At 39.1% G+C, this 14,862-nt stretch overlaps 1 protein-coding gene across 1 annotated transcript; it reads left to right on the top strand.

The window, feature by feature from the left end:
• Nucleotides 1–8,696: 8,696 nt before the first annotated feature.
• Nucleotides 8,697–9,224, top strand: LOC132628307 (uncharacterized). Its single transcript, XM_060344105.1, has one exon. It carries the CDS (start codon nucleotides 8,697–8,699, stop codon nucleotides 9,222–9,224), a length of 528 nt encoding a protein of 175 aa, XP_060200088.1.
• Nucleotides 9,225–14,862: the final 5,638 nt, after the last annotated feature.

Here is a 14,862-nt window from a genome sequence, read left to right as displayed (position 1 = left end):
CTCCCCCTTTAGGAACATTCGTCCTCGAATGTTAGACTCCTAGGGATTCTACAAAAATTTCGCCAGAGTTTCCCTTGTAATATGCCACTTCCATCCTATCACAACAACCCAAAATATATATCACCTCACAGGGCTATAACAACAACAACAATAATAGCCACACACGACCAAGAAATCATCGAAAGAAAGCATTACATACCTGAGGACAATGGTGCCTCTGTCTGAATCTCCTCTGGGGGTGGAAATAAATGTGGATACATGAACCTCGTATCTTCCTCAGCTTTCCAAGTCATCTCTTCCCTATTATTGTTTCTCTATAAAACTTTAGCTGAAGCTACATCTTTGGTTCTGAGCCTCTGAACTTGCCTATTTAGAAAAGCAATGGGAACTTCTTCGTAGGATAGTTGCTCGGTGACTTGGAAATTATCTATAGGTACAATTTTGGAGGGATCTCCAATGCACTTACGAAGCATTGATAAATGAAAAACCGGATGGACTGACTCCAAATCCGAAGGTAGATCTAATTCATAAGCCATGTAGCTTACCTTATGTACAATCTTATAAGGACCAATATACTGAGGCCTAAGCTTGCCCTTTTTACCAAACCTCATGATGTCGTTCAGCGGTGACACCTTCAAGAATACCCAGTCATTCACTTGGAACTCTAAGTTTCGTTGGCAATTATCTGCATAAGATTTCTGACAAATTTGAGCTGTTAATAATCGATCCTGAATAAGCTTGACCTTTTCCATGGCTTGGTGGATCAAATCTGGCCCTATTAGCTTAGTTTCTCCCACTTCGAACCACCCGATTGGTGATCTACACTTGCGCCCATATAAAGCCTTATATGAGGCAATTTGGATGCTGGAATGATAGCTATTGTTATATCCAAATTCTATAAGCGGTGAGTGATCATCCAACTACCTCCAAAGTCTAGCCCACATGCCTGTAAGATATCCTCAAGAGTCTGAATGGTATGCTCAGCTTTTCCATCAGTCTGTGAATGAAATGTTTTACTAAGACTCACCTGTGTCCCCAAACCTTCTTGGAAGGACTTTCAGAAGTTAGCTGTGAACTGGGTTCCTCTATTGGAAATAATAGATACTAGAATACCATGGAGTCGTACTATTTCTCTGATATAAAGCTTTGCATAATCATTAGTTGCGTAGGTAGTTCTGACTAGTAGGAAATGAGCTGACTTGGTAAGTCTATCCACAATTACCTATGTGGAATCATACTTCCGCTGAACATGAGGTAAGCTTGTAATGAAATCTATATTAATCACTTCCCATTTCCAAGTCGGAATTTTCATAGCTTGCAACAATCCACCGGGCTTTTGATGCTCAATCTTTACCTGCTGACAGTTAGGATATTGAGCTACGAATTTTGATATGTCTTTCTTCATTTCGTCCCACCAATATATTGATTTAATATCATGATACATTTTTGTCGCTCCCGGATGAACAGAATAACGGGAACAATGGGCTTCCTCCAAAATCTGGTGACGTAATCCTGCTACATCAGGAACATATAATCTGCCTCGACACCTGAGAACTCCATCTGCAGAAATTTCAAAGGATGATTTCTTCTTCTGAGGAAGTGTATTCCTGTAACGAACTAATATGGGATCCTCATACTGGCGTTTTTTCACCTCAACTAATAGTGACGAAATAGTTGAATTCTGAATGGTAACTCCCATATTGCCCATGTCTATTACCCAAACTCATAGGCTAGCCAACTGTTGAAGCTCACGAGCTAACTCTATCTTCCTTGGCTGCACATCACATAAGCTTCCCATAGACCTACGGCTAAGAGCATCAGCTACAACGTTCGCTTTCCCGAGATGATACAGAATGCTAACATTATAATCCTTCAATAACTCCAACCATCGCCTTTGCCGTGAATTCAACTCTTTCTGCTTGAAAATATACTGGAGACTCTTATGATCTGTATAAATATCAACGTGAACACCATACAAATAATGTCTTCATATCTTCAATACATGAATCACAGCAGCTAACTCTAGATCATGGGTTGGATAGTTTTTCTCGTGTTTTCGCAGCTACCTAGAAGCATAAGCAATAACTTTACCATGCTTCATCAATACGCAACCTAACCCCACGTCTGAAGCATTACAATACACCACATAGCCCTCCGGTCCTTCTGAAAGTGTCAGAACTGGGGCCCAAGTCAGCCTATCCTTCAGCTCCTGAAAACTACACTCACAAGCATCCGTCTATTGAAATTTAGCTGATTTCTGAGTTAGTTTCGTCAATGGTGCAAAAGTAGAAGAAAAGCATTCTACAAATCTTCTGTAATAACCTGCCAAGCCTAGAAAACTACAAACTTCCATAGGTGTTGTAGGTCTCAGCTAGGTCTTTGTAGCTTCAACCTTCTGGGTATCCACCCGAATGCCATCAGCTACAATAATATGCCCCAGAAAAGTCCCAAAATTTAACTAAAACTCACATTTCAAAAATTTTGCATATAGCTTCCGGGCCTAAAGAACTCTAAGGACAGTACGTAAATGATCTGCATGCTCTGCCTCAGATCGTGAGTATACCAAGATATCGTCGATAAACACAATCATAAACAAGTCTAGGAAAAGCCTGAACACACAATTCATCAAATCCATGAACACCGCCGGTGCATTAGTCAATCCGAACGACATTACCCGAAACTCAAAATGACCATATCTAGTTCTGAAGGTCCTCTTTGGAATGTCCCTCTCCCTAAATCTTACCTGATGATACTCAGATCTTAAATCTATTTTTGAGAACCATTTAGCACCCTGCAACTGATCAAATAAATCATCAATTCTTGGAAACGGATATTTATTCTTGATCGTCACCTTTTCCAGCTGCCTGTAACCAATACACATTCGCAAGGAGCCATTTTTGTTTCTTACAAACAATACAGGTGCTCCCCACGGCGACAAACTAGTCCTAATAAAGCCTTTCTTAAGCAAATCATTCAATTGCTCCTTCAACTCTTTCAACTCTGCAGGGGCCATTCTATAAGGAGGAATAGATATGGGTATAGTATCCGGTAGCACATCAATAGTGAAATCAATCTCCCGCTCGGGTGAAAGGCCTGGAAGCTCATCCGTAAACACATCCGGAAACTCATTCACCACAGGGTCAGATTGGAGAGTTGGTAATTTTGCTTCTATATCTTGAACTCGGACTAAATGATAAATACAACCTTTAAAAATCATCTTTCGTGCCTTGAGATAGGAAATAAACCTACCTCTTAGAGACGTTGTATTTCCCTTTCACTCTAAAACTAGTTCTCCCGAAAACTTAAAACGAACCATTTTTGTTCTACAATCAACATTGGCATAACAAGAAGACAATCAATCCATACCCATAATGACATCAAAATCTACCATTTTTAGCTTATTTAGATCAGCCATAGTATGGCGACTACAAATCACAACCACATAATTTCTATATACTCGACTAGCTATCACTGGGTCACCAATGGTTGTGGACACTTCAAAAGGCTTAATGGCTAAGGTTTCACCCCAATACGATCGGAAATATAGGGAGTAATATATGACAATGTAGAACCTGGATCAATCAATGCAAACACATCATGAGAAGATGTCGATAATATACTTCTGACAACATCGGGGGAGGACTCTAGATCCTATCACCCAGCCAGTGCTGAAAACCACTCGAACTGGGTGCTTGTCCTCTTCCTCTACCACTACCTACTCCTGTTTGTGAGTCTTGCCTCGGAGGGCGTATAGATGATGAGGAGCCAGCTGCTGATCCTATAGGCTTAACTGCACCTCTACTACCTCGGAATGGACACTCATACATAATATGGCATGACTGGACGCAAGCATAACAAATGTCCAAACCTAATCGACATTGTCCCCAATGTAGCTTACCACATTGAGTACATCACGGTAAGGGTGGTCTTATCCGGCCTGAATCACCCCAATACTGAGAGCCCGAAGTTTTAAAACTCTGACCCGGCTCAGAGTGGTTAGGTTTATCGAATCTCTAGCCCAAAAATCGTGGAGGTGTACTAGTCGCTGAATGGCCTGAGTTTATAAAATACTGTTGCCTCTGACCTCTTCTAAGCTCACTAACAGGACCTGAGGATCTGGCTCTCCTGCTATAACCCCTATCATACTCACGCTCATTCCCCTGCTGTTGCTGCCGCTTTTCCAAATTCTGGGCATGGGCCTGGATGCGTGAAATATCCATACCATCCTGAAGTGAAGCCGTCAAACACTCATCCAACAAATGTGGCCCTAAGACATTCACAAATCGGTGCACACGATCTCCCATATCAGCTACCAAGGCCGGAGCATACCTAGCCAAAGAATTGAAACGTAGGTTATACTCTAGGGCACTCATATTTCCCTGTCTAAGATTCAGGAACATGTCAGCTCTAGCCCGTCGAACCTCTGGCGGCAAATACTGTCGGAGGAAAGCATCCACAAACTCTGGCCATACCGTTCGAGGTGCATTGACTCCTTTAGAAGATATCCAAACTGTATACCAATGAATTGCAACATCCCATAATCTATAGGAGTCCAATTCTACCGACTCAACATCTGAAACATGTATTATCAGCAATGTTCTCAACATTCCATCTATAAAGCTCTGCGGGTCCTCATCCGATTTTGACCCGAAGAATTTTGGAAGGTTCAAACTAATAAAATCACGGGCTCTAGCACTGATAGCTCTATTACCATGACCCTTACCTTGTCGCTGGGCCTGAGCGGCGACTACCTGAGTCAACAAATGGATGGCCTCTTTCACCTCTTGGCCTGAGGCATCTGGTGGAGGAACTCAGGTTGCTGGAGCTGGAGCTGAGGCTCCTTCATGCTCCTCTGAAGTAAGCGGTAAGTGAGAGGACCGAGATGGAACCTCATTATGAGACTCACCCTCCTCTATATCTATCGACGACACCTGCTCGGTTCTCCTACCTGCCACTGTCTTGCCCTTTTAGGCTGCTATAGCTTTTCTCTTTACAGGCATCGCTGAAAACATAACACACGGTTAAGAAAAGGGAAATTCTTGTATCCTGGCTCTATCGCACGATCTATGATAAGAAAGAAGTTCATTCATTCTAAATGCCTGTAGCCTCCTATTTATAAGTGTGACGCGCTTCACACCCATAAACAAGACTCTACTGGACACGACTCATAGACACACCCTAGGACGAATTGCTCTGATACCACTTTTGTCACGACACAACCGGAGGGCCATGAGGGCACCCGGAGCTAACTAACCGAGCACCTCTCAACATACTTTCAAAATCATAACTAGGTGAGCCACATGGCTAATTCTTAATCATTATAAACTAAAAAGACACAAGTTCCATAGAACATATACGCTTTTATACAACATCATTAACTATGCCCACATATACAAGCCGACAAAACCACCAAAATGATATACAAAATGTTAACCGATAAGTCTATGGGATACCCAACTATACACATGTGTCTACGAGCCTTTACGAAGAGCATGTAATATCATAGAGATGGGACAGGACCCCGCCATGCCCATATATGTACACAAAAGAATAATACCAACTATTGCAGCTCCGGATTAAAAGGAGCACTGCTAAGCAATCACAGACGAAGAAGCCTAAAGGTCTGGTCTGTCTCCCTATCTACCTGTGGGCATGAACACAGCGTCCACAAACAAAAGAAAGTCAGTACGAACAATGTACTGAGTATGTAAGGCATGAGTAGTAACGTGATAAAAGCATGAAGGATAACATAAGATAGAAGGACCATTTATACCTCTTGATATGTTCATCATGCTTACTTAACCTTTCTCTAAAGGGAACATTCATTACATATAAATATACATACAATGATACCATACCCGACCATATAGGTTCGGTGTCATCCATATCCGGCCATAACAAGGCTCGGTGTTGTCCATACCCAACTGCAGTAGTGTGCGCGCAATAGATATCATACCCGGCCATATAATCTCAGTGTCACAAAATAGCTATATACATATATGACATACATGAATATCCAAAGGAAACATTACAACTCTATCGGCTTGACATAAAGTCGGTAAACCCCAATTTCTATTATGGAATCACCATCATCATCATCATCATTATCATCCCCACTATGAAGAGCTTTTGTCAATAATATCTTAAGAATTTTGAAAGTCATGAACTTCTAGACTTTCTAGGAATAGGACATTTTGGATATCTTAAATGGATTCACAATAAGGAAATCATGCCTTTAGAAAGAAGGGTTAGCCTTACATACCTTTACGTCTTCTTAACTATCTAACATTCTCCTCCAAACTCCAAAAAATATACATTCAAGAGAATTCACACTAAGTTTAAGTCTTGAAAACACTTGTAAGTTCAAACTAGTTCAATTAACCAGCTAACGAAATTTGGACAACATTTTCCCTATTTTGTCAACTTCCACCATATTACAAATCAACTCCAAAACAACAATAATAACTTTCATAATATCATAATCAAGAAGTTATATTCAATTTAGTCTCTAATTTATCCAAACTCCCCTTTTCAAGTTCATCTCATAGTCTTCTTCTTCACTTCAACACTTGTAACTTCTCCACTTTAATTCTTTTCCTTTCTAAGGGTTACTAAACCATTACATCAACTAAACCATATGAATAAGATGAAGAACATACGTCATTATAGAAGAAATTCATCTTCCTCAAATCCTATCAAGTTCAAGTTCATCACAACTTTGAAAGGAAGCAAGAACCACCAGCTTCCATGGATTCTCTTTCGGGTTTAGATGTTGATCTTCTCTCTTGATGATATGGAAAGGTTTAGAACATTGGGGAACCTTCAAGAACTCTTAAGAACCTTCTTTTAATATGGGTAAATAAGTATGGAAAGTTAATGTGAAGAATGGGGTCCTTTGGGGTTTAAAAAGGTGTCCAATTCGCCCCACCGCTCCGTATTGCGATGAGTATGCGACCCAGCATACTGAGTATGCGGCCGCATACTCCCTCCACAACATGGGGGTGGTTTGGGAAGAAAGGTCACCCAAAATAGGGAGTTGGCGGCCATTATGCGGACCAACATACTGAGTATGCTGCCGCATATTGCTCATTTTCCCCGATTTCGCGAGAATGTGCTCCTTTCGATTCGTTTGACCTCCAATCCTCATGGAACCATCTTGGAACTTGTGTAAAAATTCATTAACCATATAAGGGGCCCTATAGCTCCCGCTCAAGTAATTACTAAACAATGTATAACTCAAATGATACGAAATCTTCCCAAAACATAACTCAAACTCCCTTTTCTTTAATGAACTTACTTTCATCGATTCATTTAACTCTGAAACCTCAGGGTACACACTTAAAGTTATAAAATACCCTTCTTAACCTTATAAGTACTTCATATCCGCTTTAGTCTTGCGTTAGTCTACTCATAATGCGAACGACACGAAATTTCCAAGATGTAACAGAACATATGTAGCACAACATGCTATGGGCTGGAATTCTTTGACATATGTTGGATTGGAGCACCTGTACAAAATTATTGCCAAGATACTAACAAACAAACTCAAAATAGTAGTGGAATCTTGTAAGCCCTGCATAGTCTGCTTTCATTGAAGGAAGAAACATACTAGATAATGCGATTGTTGCCCATGAATTGATTATGGGGTATATGCAGAAGACTATATCACCAAGATGCACAATTGAAGTAGAGATTAGAAAGGCATATGATTCAGTTGAATGGAGTTTTCTCAGGATGTTGCTACTGGAATTTGGAGTACCTACTAGATTTGTGGATCTGATAATGGAGTGTGTAACAACTGTTTGATACTCATTATTAGTCAATGAAGGGATTGCACCACAGTTTCAAGCAAAGAAGGGCCTAAGAGAGGGTGACCCATGTTACCCTACTTATTTGTACTGGTGATGGAATACTTGAGCAGATCTCTGAAGCAACTACGGCTAAATCCAAATTTCAACTTCCACCCAATATGTGCCAAACTTAACATAACACATATCTATTTTGCTGATGATCTATTGTTATGTTGTAGGGCAGACAGAGTCTCCATGATACTCCTGATGCAAGCCTTCACTCAGTTCTTAGAAGCATCTGGCCTGAAAGCCAATATGAAAAAAAGCTCTATTTATATGGCTGGGGTAACATCTGAGATTAGAGAACAAATACTGCAAGAACTACACTTTGTTGTTGGATCCCTCCCCTTTAAATATCTTGGAGTTCTATTATCCTAAAAAATGTTAAGTGTTGCTCAATGTATGCCACTAATTGAAAAAATTGTGGCAAGAATCAAATGTTGGACAACCAGATTCTTATCATATTGTGGTAGAATGCAGCTTATCAAAAGTGTACTGTTTGAAATACAAACCTATAGGGCACAAGTGTTTTTATTGCCTCAGAAAGTACATCAATAAGTCAAAGAAATATGCAGAAGCTTTCTTTGGCAAGGATCCAGTGAAAACAACAAAAGAGCACCTGTGGCTTGGGAAAAATTATGTTAGACAAAATCATCAGGAGGCCTAGATATTATTGACTCAAGCATCTGGAATAAAGCAGTTATTGCCAAGCTGCTATGGGCCTTAACTAAGAAAAATGATCGACTATAGGTAATATGGATACACAACATATATATTAAGGGGCAGGAGTTACAGAATATGATCACACCCAAACAACCAAGTTGGGTGGTGAGGAAAATTTTTGATATGAGAGAAGTACTGAACAATGGAATAGATGAGCTTAATGCCTTTGTGTCTGGTGATAAATTCAGTATAAGTAAAGCTTATAGGACAATGCAACCTACCTGGCCTAAAGTTCCAAGGAAGCAATTGGTGTTGTTGAAAGGACTGGTACTAAAACATCAGTTCATTTTGTGGCTAGCTATTCAAAGGAGATTGGCAACAGTTGATCGACTACAAAAATGGGGAATCCAAGTTGCAAAGAAGTGTGTACTATACGAGACAAATGCAGTAGAAAATCTAGACCATCTTTTCTTCAAATGCTCCCATTCTCAATTTATATGGAAGACTCTACTATCTTGGATTAGAATAAACAGACCAATTGGCTCTTGGGAAGATAAGGTAGCATGGATGGCCCAGAGAATAATAGGAAGAAATCCACTATACACTGCTCTTGGTATCACATTAGCCGCTACACTTTATCACATATGGATAGAGAGAAACACAAGGAGATTTCAACAACAAAAGAGATCCAAGGAAGAGGAAGTTAGATAAATAGTATTGATGCTTCACAAAATAGGACAAAATTGTAAGTGGCAAAGAGCATTAATGTCCTTAAATAGATTTTCGATGTTAGAAAATGATGTACACACTGGAGGAACCATGTTCAATCACCATTGGTGAAGTAACATAGGGGACAGTGTATAGGAATCCAGAGTATGTTTCTGAGAGCTCCTGACTCTAGAGTCCAATGAGCAGGCTGTGTAAATACTTCAAGTTGGTTGAAATAAAATTTTAACTTTTGACCAAAAAAAAATCATAAATGTTATGGATTTAATGGTCTTATACTATTTTAATAACTTCACAATTATTGTAAAACTAATTATATACTACAAGTAAGAATTTAATATAATTGAAATATGAGTATTGTTGACACCTAATTTTTTACCTCCCCTAATTTATTTTAAGTGCTCGGAGTCCTTGGACAGTAAATAAAATCAGTTGCGTCTCCTAAAGGGTCTAGATAATTTTTTATAAAATCAATTGGGATAATGTTTCACCTTTTCAAATTGATAAAGAAGTCTCCAGGGTAATTTTAATTTTTTAACTATATTTGAAGAATTTTCTTTTATTGTTGAAATTAATCAAAGGGGCAAGAAAACCCTTTTTGATAATCATTTGTCTCATTAATTAAATCAAGGAAAAATTATATTAATTGATGATTTTATTCCATATTACTGTCCAAGGTATTTTGAGTAATTGAAAGAATTGACCATCTTTACCCTTTAATGTTACACCTCTCATTTTCATACGTTGAGTTTCGTCGAATGCTAATTGTCCTAGCCTTGGAATGTAGGATAAATTTTTTGAGGTCATGGGGATAGATATGTCCATCTTGTGTATATAATGGAGGAAAACAATGTTTAGTAAGCCTCGGGAAGGTTTAAGACTCGTCGGATCATCGGAGTTAAGTTTCGGTGGAAGTTTGGTAAAATGTCGCATTATGGCGCACTTTGTGGCGCAACATGCGAGCAGCAAAGCGCGCTTTGCGGCCACGCAGTTGCGCAACAAAGTGTGACAGTGAAATTTGGTGATGTTGCGAGGTCTGCGACACAAGATGCGGCTAGCAACGCACGCTTTGCGTCTAGCAAAGCTTGCAGCATGTTGTGTCGGTCCAGAATTTTCTGGACCACTATAAATAGACCAAATTCGACCCTAACTCATTATTTCACCATTTTTGGACATAGAAACCTCTAGAATTCTCTCCACTCTCCATCCACAAGAAACCAAGAGAAATCCATGATCAACTACATTAAACCCACAAAATCAAGTGTAAGAAACCTACCAAAGTTCATCTAAGTCAATAAATCCCAAGGGAAGTGGACTAGGGTTTTTGTGCAAGAAGAGAATTTCCACTCCAAGCTTATTCTTTCATTATCTAAGGTGAGTTTTATGATCATTCTATGTTGTTTAAGGGGTTGAAAGTTAAAACACTTGGATTGTAGAAAGATATAGAAATTGGGTCATGAATGTGTGAATAGTGTCATTGTTGAATAGTAGTTTGGAGTGAATTATGAATATTGATGTGTTGTGATTGTAAGTATGTTATGAATGACATTTAGAACATGGGATAAGTATTATATGTGAGAAAATGCAAAAATGAACTATGACCATGATTATGGAGAAATGGGGGTGAAATTGTGAAATGTGGGTAATATAGGTGAATGATGATTGTTGTCTATTATATTGTAAATGTTATTATGAATGTTTGGAAGTTAATATAGAATATGGGGAAAGTTGTATAAACAAAGGAAATGCTGCCCAATTTTCGTTAGCTTTAGTAAGCGCGTTCTTGTAATCGATTAACTAATGTTGATGCAAATCCTCTTGAAGGTAGAAACGCGAGCATCAAAGGAGAACGATCAAGCGATAAAACTGCTAAACGAAAGAGGTATGTAAGGCTGGTCCCTTCTTCCTATGGCATGACTCCTATGAAACGAATCTCCTAGACTTCCATAATCTTCCTAAACAAAGGAACTACGAGTCAACGAATGTAATGAGCTATATATGTATGAGGTAAAGAAAAGAGATACGACGAGCAAGACAATGATGATGATGAGTTAAGTATAAAGAATCCTAAAGTAAAGTAAGAGGTCCATGAAGCTAATAATTCTATGTATGGTTTCATTGATGTTTTTCTTTGTGTACACTCACCTTAAATTGTTAGTTCCTTCAAGGTGAGAGATGATGTTGATGATTACTCCATAATATGATCGGGGGTTCACGACATTATGTCACCTCGACATAACCATAGTTGCCTTCAAGTCCTAATGTATGTTTTGATGATAAATGTGTAGTGATGCTAAGTCATGATATGTCTATGAGATATACGATAATATAAGTTTATGATATACGTATGTAAGGTACGAAAAGGTTAAGTTTATGAATGATTATGTGACGATACAATTCCACCGCGCCTAGTTGGCCGGGCATGTCACCGCGAAGGCGGGCTGCATACGATTCCACCGTGCCTAAATGGCCGGGCATGTCACCGCGAAGGCGGGCTGCATACGATTCCACCGTGCCTAAATGGTCGGGCATGTCACCGCTAAGGCGGGCTGCTATGTTTACATCGTGCCTAGAGGACCGGGCATGATCACCACTAGTGGGCGGCGTATGATGGTTACCCGGACGCGGGTTAACGATGAAGATGAGGATGCAATGATATACACGTTATGATGATAAATTTACTATGATTATATAAATATACGATATACGTATGAAATGTATTCATCTATAAAACTCATGCAGGTTCTATTTTCCTCTTATGGTTTATGATTCTTCCATCATGTTCATTTCATTCATGTCTTACATACTCAGTACAATGTTCGTACTGACGTCTGTTTTCTTTGGACGTTGTGTTCATGCCCACAGGTAGACAGGGAGGTGATCCAGACTCGTAGGAGTTGTTAGCTGACTTGAGAGCACTCCATTGTTCTGGAGGTTCTATTTGGTTTATTCTTTTGTGTAGATATATGTATATGTATTTTGGGAACGACGGGTCTTGTCCCGTTCATATGTCTAGTACTCTAGTAGAGACTCGTAGATACGCACGTGTGGGTAGTATGGTCTCACGATGCTACTATTGTGTATGTATTATTATTTTGATAGCCGAAAGGCTTATGTGTATAAAAGTAATTATGTTTCTAAACGAAAAATGATTTTTCTATGATTTGCGTATGAATTTGATAAAAGAACACTTAATGAGTATAATAAGTAAGGGAATGAGTGGTGCTCGGTGGTTAGCCCCGGGTACCTGTCACGACCCCTAGTCGGGTCGTGACATTTAAATCTTGATTTTGTGTGCGTTTGTGTAGTTGATTAATTTCTCTTTTATCTGGTTAATTAATTCAAAGCAGTATCTGCAAAATGATTTTTATTTTTATTTATGAGTCATGTTTTAAATTATTTTAAGTCCCAATGGACTAATAATTAGTTTTTCTTGACTTATTTATTTACTAGTTTATTTCCCCCCCCCCCCCCCCGACCTTTTATGCATATATACGTATATGTATAAAGGGAATTGGCCTAGCTCTTTATTCAGAAAAATAATGGACCAGGCCCAGCCCAAAGGATCGAGACCCGGTCCAATAAAGAGTTAAAATGGGGGGAGTATTGTACTCTCGCCTCCGCCCACAAAAAAGAAAGAACCTAGGGGTCTATTTGTAAAGAAAGAGAAGGGAGGTAGCTAGGGAACAAAACCCTAGCGTCGCCTCCTGTTCACCACCTACCCTCCGCCCTTTTTACGGTCCCTTCCCATCTCAAACAACTGGTGGCATGAAGAGAGAAGGCAAAACATTCAATGCTTCTTCCTTCTCTCCACAAAATTAGGCCAAACAAACCCTTAAAGGTACAACTCCCTTCTTTTTTATTTTTCTGCCATTATGTCGGTATAGAGGCTTGTAAGCCATTGATATCATTGTTGTACCACAAGATCTGGACCGTACGTTTGAGTTTGTGAGTAGGACTTGCATAAATTTGCAAGTCCCACATCGGTAGTGGTAGTTTTCAAAGCTATTCTAGGGTTTCTATAAATATAAACCCCCATTCATTGGAGTAAGAGAGTTGGAAACCACAGATAGACTGAAAATTTGCCATTTTTAGTCTTGAAAGTTCCAAAATAAAAAATTTTAGTTTTAAAGATTAAATTTCTTTAAGTTTCTAATTCTAAAATTCATATATTTTTATTTGTTGTTGGTGTTCGTGGTGGCTTGAGTTTGGAGTTGGAGCATAAAGGCCTCCTAATCCATCGTTTGTGCCCCGGTTGCACTCACCAAAGGTAAATGCCCTTTAGTTTAATGCTTTTTATTACTTTATGTCATGTTTAGTTCAAAAGGTTCTAGTTAAGGCAGTGCTTTACTTTATTGTTTTTCTTATTTATGTTGTGTTTAGCTTGGTTTAGCTTAGTTTAGTTTAGTTGTTAAAGATTCTGTTTAACCTGGCATTGTAGTTCATTGTTTTCCTTAACTTGAATTCTACTTATGTTGTGCCTAGTTGATAGGAGTATGTGAGAGTTTGTCATGAAGATTAAATAGTCATGGTTCCTTATGCTCAGTTCCTGTTTGATGTGGTGTTTAGGTAACATGGTTGTATGGTCTATGATGGGGTGTGAGTTAGTGTATGAGCTGGTCATCCTTTATATATCTTGGTTCTGCTTGCACTATATTTAGTTAACGTGTGTACATGGTCTAGGATAAGATGTCCAAGTCAATATGTTTGGTTCATTCCTTTTCTTCTTAGTCTTGGTGTCCACATTGTGCCTAGTCCATATAGTTGCCTGTGGTTTTAAAACAAAGCTCAAACCTGAGGTACTTGTTGTGATTCCCTTTTTATCTTTTCTATATTTTTACTCAATTAGGGAGTCTCATGTGAGTTATAGAATAATTTTCAAACTGATTAGATTGTTTTGACTCAACTTCTTAGTCTGGATCTTTGTTCATGCTTTGCACAACAAGTTTGTTCCTTTTTCCTAGCACCTAACATAGGGTAGAATACTAAGCTAATGAACCTGCCTCACTTATATTTTCATTTAGCTTCCCTACTTGTGCCCTTGGATGTTCAGTTGTGATTAAAGAACTTTTGAAGGTAGTTTTGGGACCATAGTCTGAGTGGGAGAGAGTTTTCCTAATGTGGATTTCCTTCTGGATTTTTTTTTATCTTATCATGACTGTCTAAATACTTTTTAGTGTTTCATTCAAGGGTCTAGTTTGTGGTTCATGCTAGTGTACTGCTTAGTCCAGGTTTTGTGTTGTGAATTAAGGTCAAAATAGGTCTGTTGAAGTTATGAATGGCCTAGTCATGTGTATCTCATATAATAAAATTAGGTTCATAAGGCTAGTTTGAAATCACAAGCTCATTGAGCAACCTGATTTGCCTCGTGTCCTGATATTTCTCAGTGAGAGTTTGTCTTGGGCTGGGGATTGATAAAGGGGAAGGGCCAAGAGGTTTGTCTGAAGTAGGTTACCCAATCTGGGCATTGCTTTTCTTATGTGGTAATGTTGGTTGGGAGTTTGACATCTTGAACCCAGTTGGTCATAGTTGTCTTGTTTGATCATATGTGTCATGGGAAGAGTGAGGCCCTGTCATGTTAGAAGCTTGCTAGGATGAGTCAAGTCTGATCATTGTTTGACCT

Source organism: Lycium barbarum, chromosome 2 (genome assembly GCF_019175385.1).
Source record: "Lycium barbarum isolate Lr01 chromosome 2, ASM1917538v2, whole genome shotgun sequence".
Taxonomy (NCBI): domain Eukaryota; kingdom Viridiplantae; phylum Streptophyta; class Magnoliopsida; order Solanales; family Solanaceae; genus Lycium; species Lycium barbarum.
Note: the sequence above shows the minus strand (reverse complement) of the source record. Positions and strands in the feature narration are given on the sequence as shown.